Source organism: Oncorhynchus mykiss, chromosome 16 (genome assembly GCF_013265735.2).
Source record: "Oncorhynchus mykiss isolate Arlee chromosome 16, USDA_OmykA_1.1, whole genome shotgun sequence".
NCBI lineage: Eukaryota > Metazoa > Chordata > Actinopteri > Salmoniformes > Salmonidae > Oncorhynchus > Oncorhynchus mykiss.
The window spans coordinates 39194239-39203230 of NC_048580.1; the positions used below are offsets into that span (position 1 = coordinate 39194239).

The 8992-nt window shown below is 39.3% G+C and overlaps 1 protein-coding gene across 1 annotated transcript in view; it reads left to right on the top strand.

The window, feature by feature from the left end:
• The window catches only part of stat6 (signal transducer and activator of transcription 6, interleukin-4 induced), a 50644-nt gene extending 45693 nt beyond the window's left edge, over nt 1-4951 (top strand). The window contains exons 21-22 of the mRNA XM_036946816.1: nt 154-261; nt 1901-4951. Of these exons, the coding sequence (XP_036802711.1) occupies nt 154-261; nt 1901-1961 (169 nt within the window). The 3' untranslated portion in view covers nt 1962-4951. The remainder of the gene's footprint in view (nt 1-153; nt 262-1900) is intronic.
• Nucleotides 4952-8992: the final 4041 nt, after the last annotated feature.

Here is an 8992-nt window from a genome sequence, read left to right on the forward strand (position 1 = left end):
GCCAGTCTGTTTGCTGCTATCATGCGAACTCGTTGTCACTGGAGTTGGCAAGATCAAAAACAGGCTAACTTGACTCTCATCTGGTTAAATAACAGTTACATAATTGAATATAGCTACAAATAAAAATCTAAGTCTTTTGTATGTTCTCATCAGGAACAACCAGTTCCAAACCCCCTTCCAGCTGGCCCCAGTACCCCTACAGGGGGGGATGTATCCTGACCCCCTCTCCAATCCCAATGGACTCTTTCCTGGCTCGGACATGTGAGTGACACCACACTCGAAGAGGGGATATAGAGTGCTTTCAAAAACGATTCACACCCGTTTACTTTTTCCACATTCTGTTGTGTTACATCCTGAATTTAAAATTGATTAAATTGAGATGAGTCACTGATCTACTACACACAATATCCCATAATGTCAAAGTGGAATTATGTTTTTAGAAATTAATAAAAAATGAAAAGCCGAAATGTCTTGAGTCAATAAGTATTCAACACTTTTGTTATGGCAAGTCTAAATAGGTTCAGGAGTAAAATGTGCTTAACAAGTCACATAATAACTTGCATGGACTCACTCTGTGTGCAATAATAGTGTTGAACATGATTTTTAAATCACTACCCCATCTCTGTACCCCACACATACAATTATCTGTAAGGTCACTCAGTCGAGCAGTGAATTTCAAGCACAGATTCAACCACAAGGACCAGGGAGGTTTTTCAATGGTTTGCAAAGAAGGGCTCCTATTGGTAGATGGGGGGAAAAAAACAGACATTGAATATCCCTTTGAGGATGATGCAGTTATTAATTACACTTTAGATGGTGTATCAATACATCCAGTTACTACAAAGATATAGGCGCCCTTCCTAACTCAGTTGCCGGAGAGGAAGGAAACCGCTCAGGAATTTCACCATGAGGACAATGGTGATTTTCAAACAGTTAGAGTTTAATGGCTGTGATAGGAGATAACTGAGGATGGATCAACAACATTGTATTTACTCCAGAATACTAGAATAAATGACAGAGTGAAAAGAAGGAAGTCTGGACAGAATAAAAAAAATATGGCAAAGCAATTCATTTTTTTGTCCTTAATACAAAATGTTATATTTGTGGCAAATCCAACAAAACACATCACTGAGTGCCACTTCATATTTTCAAGTATGATGGTAGCTACATCATGGTATGGGTATGCTTGTCATCGGCCAGGACTAGGGAGTTTTTCAGGATATAAAGAAATAGAATAGGCTAAATCCTAGAGGAAAACCTGTCTCAGTCTGCTTTCCAACAGACACTGGGAGACAAATTCCCCTTTCAGCAGGACAATAACATAAAACAGAAGGCCAAATATACACTGGAGTTGCTTACCAAGATGATATTGAATGTTCATGAGTGGCCTAGTTGCAGTTTTGACTTAAATTGACTTGAAAATCTATGGTAAGACTCGTGTAGCAATGATCAATAACCAACTTGACAGAGCTTGAATAACATTTAAAAATGTGCAAAAATTGTACAATCCAGGTGTGCAAAGCTCTTAACGACTTACCCAGAAAGGCTGGCAGCTGGAATCACTGCCAAAGGTGATTCTAACATGTATTGACTCAGGGGTGTGAATACTTATCTAAATGAGATATTTCTGTATTTCATTTACAATAAAATTGCACACATTTTTTTTTTTTTATCTAAAAAAAAATCACTTTGTCATTAAGGGGTATTTATTGTGTGTAGATGGGTGAAAAAAGGAATTTAATGGATTTTGAATTCTAGCTGTAACAACAAATTGTATAATAAATTAAGGGGTATGTATTTGAGGGGTATGTTTTTGAGGGGTATGTTAATGCACTGTATTTGACCCCTCACTGGGACAGCACTTCAGACCCCTCCATATACTGTGTGTTTGTGTTTTCAGGTCCCAGGGCCCGACTTCTGAGATGGAGCTAGAGGAGATTCTGAACACTCTCTCGGAGTAGGAAGAAGTGGAGGAAGAGGACGAGGGGGGAATGTAAGAGGAGGAGGAGCCCTGTGGAGACAGTTTCTCATCACTCTGATCTAGCAAGTGGATATTCGTCAAATCAGTCTTGATTTATGTATTGTAACAGGCCCATAATGTGCTTACTTAAGTCCGTTTTGGATGTATTTGGCTGTTCTCTTACAAAAAAAGATTGCAGTTTTGAAACTGCCGTAAAAGTGCATGAACTGCAGTCGACTGTGGTATTTTAGAAGCATAATTGTAGAATAACTGCAATTATACTGCACTCGAACTGCAGTTACACTGCAAAATTACAGCAGTAAAAAAAAACGGTGTTTTTTGCATACTGCAGTTATACTGCACTCTGACAGCAAGGATTTTCGCTGCATAACATGTAGAAGTTGTCCCTTTTCAGGTTTAGAAGTGACTGCTAAATGCTAACTCCCGTTTGTAGAAGATGGTTAGCATAGCTAGCATACAGAAATCGGTGGTAGTAATTTTTTAACTGTAATTCAGTTGATTGGTAATGATGACATGAACATGTGATGCGGTTGACATCTACACAAGCATTATACTCCGATTTTTACCTCAACATAGCGTGAAATACGCTTATAAACATTAGCCTAAATGTAAGCTAATTTTGCTGGGGGGCAATGAGGAGAATCGGGATCTTTCCCCCAAGTGTTTTCATAGCAATTCCATTGTTTTAGTCGAGTTTGATTGACCTATTTACTTCATCTATACTCCCAGTCGGTATTAGAACGTTGTGGCCCCCTGCCCGCCTGTGGGGAAAACGACCTGGGGTTACCTAGGTTACCCCGTTGGTTCACAGCAACACCTCAACCTTTTTCAAACACAATTTTCTTGTTGTCTACTTGTTTTAGTCAATTACAAAACTACATTTAAGACAAGTAAAACATGTTTAAAGATTACTTTTCAACATTGCCTGCTCCCGAGCGTTCTCAATACTTAGAAAAACATAATATTGTAGAGCTTCTTTCATGCCCCTTTTCATGACGGTGCTAGCAGCCACGTGAGGGAGTGAGTGATAGCTAGCTACCGACTGGAACATTAAGCTTCAAGTAGTGAATAGAGTTACAAACAGATTATACTAAATAAGTTCAATGTCTTACCTGTGATGTAATGTTTTCCATACACATAGCTAGCTATGTGTAGCCTACTTGGACACCGGGTGCCCACATTTCCCACTCTCCCATGCCAAAAATCCTGATGCCACAGGGCTCTTCTCGCAGGCTCTTATTTCCCTACGTGGGAGCATTGCAAACCATAGGTTAGGATGTTTTTTTTACCTGGTTACATGTACATTGAACAACACAGCAGCTTTTCGGCATGTTTTGTTATTTATGTTTAACAAAAAATGTACAACGAAGTTAGGTTGCTATTATGATAGTATATTGACCCCAATTTATAATGAAGGGGAATGGGAAACAATGTTTGTATTATATTCTTCTTCTGACGTGAATATCGACTCAAGAGTGTTGAGAGAGATGAGATGTTCTGAGAGACATAGACATTCTACCTATCACTCCTTTCTCCTAGTTAAGTGGTTCCCATTCTCAACTTCTTCCTTTGCTGAGGACCACCAGATCTGGGAACGACTGCCCTAGTTTATAATATAGAAGTGTGTTAAAAGCCATTGGATCATCTAGTTCGTAAAACTCTTGCAAAGGCTGTGGCCTGGCATTTTGGCACCCAGAACCAAATCTCGCATGTGCATTGGTCTGTTTCGTCTGTCACGATTCTGTCTACTTTGGGATAAAGGATATGAGACTGATGGAACTACACTAAGGGAAGACTACCACATTATGCAGACAACATAAATAGTATAGTATAGCCAAGACAACGACCAAATGAGTTAGCAATATACCAGCACAAACATATATGGAACCAGGCTACTTACAGTATGAGACTGAGAACAAACTTCTAGGCTTTCTAACAAGGGAATAAACCAGATCACAGCCATATTAAGTACATGTTGGGTGTTCATACAGTACTTACATACATATTTTCTATACAGTAAATGTAGTTTCCATTTAAAGGACTATTTCAGAAACACACCATTTGCACATATGTAGACACTTATGGGGCTGGATATAATGAATATGAGGTTAGAAATAGGTGAAGTGTTTCTTTAATACACCGGCATCATTATTAGCTGTCAATATGATAGTTCACTATGTAGTAGTTTGATGATTTATCATTGTTTGCTTGTATGTACAAATTATACATTCCTCATACCCTAGTAGATTACAAGGGGACTTCCACACTTTCAGACCCCCCCCCCCCCTCCCCCCCACAAAAAATAATTGTTATTCTGTTTGGATCTCTAATGCTTAAAATGAAAATATCTTTCCATTTTTGAGTTTTCTTTTTTATTGTAAATAACTTAGTTGTACCTCGTTTTAATGTCTGTAACACAGAGAGATGGTTGATTTTACATGGCATCTTATACAGTATTCCATGACATAACCTACATAGTCACATAGTAGAGTGATATTAAATCATTGATTGTTGGGTGACGAGATTAAATATAGTTTGTTTCAGATGAGTAGACACCAATATAGGTTGCTATTATGATAGTATATGTATTATACAAAACAACATTTGTCTATTCAATGTTTTGTAATTTCTCTGTCATTTTTACTACGTTACCTTTAAATGACCAGTAGCGCTTTTGTTATCTCTAAGGGAATGCCATACTTCATTATATATTCTGTCTTATTCTCAACTATGAAAAGGTATCTTGATATTTTGCTCAAACACCTATTCGGAAGCATTCTCTCTTCTTTTTTAAATTTGTTGTGAGCAAATGAAGCGGGTGTGCACTATAATCAGAATGCTTCACATAATTATTCATAGTTCCACAATAAATGTATTTCCTGTAAATCCCATGGCTATATAAACCAACCCACCTTCACTCAGATGTATTTTCCTTTGAACTATTAAAAGAGTTGTCATAAACTGTCACAACTGTTTACGACATATGTCATGGCTATGACAGTCTTATTTAGTCCTTATGTGCAGCTGTAGGATCTTAATTTGAGCCAGTTTGTTACAGCAGGATAATAATCCTAAAGCAACAGGAATTGTGAATTATTATGTGCATTATAAATAATGGACATTTTTTGTAGGGGTTGATACATTTTTCATATTTTAAAGTGGAAATTTAGAAGCCTTTTTAAACCTTGAATACACTACAAGTTTGCATTTCCTGCTATGCAGGAAAATTCTCAGCAACAAAAGAGTGACTAAATTAAGATCCTACATCTGTAAGTAGGGTTCAAGTACAATGTAACAGAGTCTGAAGCAAAACTGAAACATAACTGCAGGCTTTTCTCAACAGCAGCTTTTATCAACTCTGTCAGAGACCTCTGAACTCATCCGATGGAAGAAAGGATGTGAGGAATCAAGGAAATGCATTTGAGGTTTTCTCAAGAACTACTCAGCTATCCTTAATATTTTCCATGGAATTGAGTGAGACACTTGTTAATAGTTGGTTTTGTGTATCATCATCATAGATGCCCTTATTGCCCAGCTGATTCAATTTAACTACCCCTGCCTCAATGACTTCATCATGATCATCAAAAATAGGCAACAATCCTTTTGCATGTAACAGTATTTGTATGTCTTCTAAACAATATAATCGTTCGACTCTTTCTCGAATTTTGGATTGATTTCCTTTTTTCAGACAAAGAAACACACAAAACGGGCCTCCTGGGTGGCGCAGTGGTTAAGGGCGCTGTACTGCAGCGCCATCAGAGTCCCTGGGTTCGCGCCCAGGCTCTGTCGTAACCGGCCGCGACCGGGAGGTCCGTGGGGCGACGCACAATTGGCCTAGCGTCGTCCGGGTTAGGGAGGGCTTGGTCGGTAGGGATGTCCTTGTCTCATCGCGCACCAGCGACTCCTGTGGCGGGCCGGGCGCAGTGCGCGCTAACCAAGGTTGTCAGGTGCACGGTGTAGCCGTGCTGGCTTCCGGGTTGGATGCGCGCTGTGTTAAGAAGCAGTGCGGCTGGTTGGGTTGTGTATCGGAGGACGCATGACATTCAACCTTCGTCTCTCCCGAGCCCGTATGGGAGTTGTAGCGATGAGACAAGCTACTACAACAATTGGATACCACGAAATTGGGGAGAAAAAGGGGTAAAAATAAATAAATAAAAAAATGTAAAAAAGAAACACACAAAACAGATATAAGATCAACACCAAGAGGATTAAGACAGGGATTAAAACAACTCTACAACTTGACCAACTTGACCACAGTTCAATGATAAGCATACTTCTATTCACCTCCCTCTCAGCCTTGGGCCCATATTCAAAAAAACATTCCAGGGTGGGACTGCTGATCTAGAATTCATATACTAGATCAGCACTCCCACCAGAGTCACACTGCCTCTTGAAGGAGAATGGCCACAGATTGTTGTTCACAGGCAGATTAACATCTTGCTCTAAAGCGCACTAGACAAGTGGTCCTCTGTAGCTCAGTTGGTAGAGCGTGGTGCTTGCAATGCCAGGATAGTGGTTTCAATTCCTGGGTCCACATGTATTTAAAATATATGCACGCATGACTGTAAGTTGCTTTGGCATGTACACTGAGTATACCAAACACTAGGAACATCCTCCTAATATTGAGTTGCATTCCCCCCCCCCCCCCCTGCTTTTTCCCTGAGAACAGCCTCAATTCGTCAGGGCATGGACTCCACAATGTGTTGAAAGCATTCCACAGGGATGCTGGCCCATGTTGACTCCAATGCTTCCCACAGTTTTGTAGTTTTTTTTAAGGAGTGGATCAGCTTAATATTGTGGAAAGATTGTTGCTTCCATCAATGTAATTGTCTGCATCATTTCCAATCCCCCATATCTTTTTTTTGGTAAATATATATATACATACACATGCATACATATATAAATACACACACCTACAGTTGATGTCAGAAGTTTACATACACTTATGTTGGAGTCATTAAAACTAGGTTTTCAACCACTCCACAAATTTCTTGTTAACAAACTATAGTTACGGCATGTAAGTTAGGACATCTACTTTGTGCATGACACAAGTAATTTTTCAAAAAATTGTTTACAGACAGATTATTTCACTTATAATTCACTGAATCACAATTCCAGTGGGCCAGAAGTTTACATACACTAAGTTGACTGTGCCTTCAAACAGCATGGAAAATTCCAGAAAATGATGTCATGGCTTTAGAAGCTTCTGATAGGCTAATTGACATCATTTGAGTCAATTGGAGGTGTACCTGTGGATGTATTTCAAGGCCTACCTTCAAGCTCAGTGCCTCTTTGCTTGACATCATGGGAAAATCAAAAGAAATCAGCCAAGACCCCAGAAAAAAATTGTAGACCTCCACAAGTCTGGTTCATCCTTGGGAGCGATTTCCAAATGCCTGAAGGTACCATGTTCATCTGTACAAACAATAGTACACAAGTATAAACACCATGGGACCACGCAGCCTTCATACCGCTCAGGAAGGAGACGCGTTCTGTCTCCTAGAGATGAACATACTTTGGTGTGAAAAGTGCAAATCAATCCCAGAACAACAGCAAAGGACCTTGTGAAGATGCTGGAGGGAACAGGTACAAAAGTATCTATATCCACAGTAAAACGAGTCCTATATCGACATAACCTGAAAGGCCGCTCAGCATGGAAGAAGCTACTGCTCCAAAACCGCCATAAAAAAAGCCAGACTACGGTTTGCAACTGCACATGGGGACAAAGATCGTACTTTTTGGAGAAATGTCCTCTGGTCTGATGAAACAAAAATAGAACTGTTTGGCCATAATGACCATCGTTATGTTTGGAGGAAAAATGGGGATGCTTGCAAGCTGAAGAACACCATCCCAACCATGAAGCAGAGGGTTGGCAGCATCATGTTGTGGAGGTGACTTGCTGCAGGAGGGACTGGTGCACTTCACAAAATAGATGGCATCATGAGGAAGTCAACTTATGTGGATATATTGAAGCAACATCTCAAGACATCAGTCAGGAAGTTAAAGCTTGGTCGCAAATGGGTCTTCCAAATGGACAGTGACCCCAAGCATACTTCCAAAGTTGTGGCAAAATGGCTTAAGGACAACAAAGTCTAGGTATTATAGTGGCCATCACAAAGCCCTGACCTCAATCCTATAGAAAATTTGTGGGTAGAACTGAAAAAGAGTGTGTGAGCAAGGAGGCCTATAAACCTGACTCAGTTGCACCAGCTCTGTCAGGAGGAATGGTACAACATTCACCCAACTTATTGTGGGAAGCTTGTTGAAGGCTACCCGAAACGTTTGACCCAAGTTAAACAATTTAAATGCAATTCTACCAAATACTAATTGAGTGTATGTAAATTTCTGACCCACTGGGAATGTGATGAAAGAAATAAAAGCTGAAATAAATAATTATCTCTAGTATTATTCTGACATTTCACATTCTTAAAATGAAGTGATGATCCTAACTGACCTAAGACAAGGAATTTCTACTAGAATTACATGTCAGGAATTGTCAAAAACTGAGTTTAAATGTATTTGGCTAAGGTGTATGTAAACTTCCGACATCAACTGTATATAGATATACATACTTTTTTTTAGAATATACCTAAATATATAGAATATATATTCCCCGCAAACCCTACCACCCTTCTCCTAATTGGAGTAAACTAATAAACAATAACACTTAGGCTTCTCAGTTTATACATCTTATACACATTTTACAGACACAATCTATTTTACAATAGATATTTTGTTTGTTTTTAGTCCTTCCTCTATTTCTATTTGTAACTGCTATTTCACCAAATTTCTGAACCTATATACATTTTAAAGACCTCGTATGTTTTACATTGGTTATCTTGTTATTAGTCCCACCCTTCAGCTCCATTCAACCCCTCCCATCTTTAACCTGGTCAGTCTATGTCACGGAAAGAGCAGGTGTCCTTAGTGTTTTGTACACAGTGCATTATATTCTTATATTACTAGTCTACGGCCATGTATGTTCTACTCAGTTCTCCAGGTGTCTGTCTG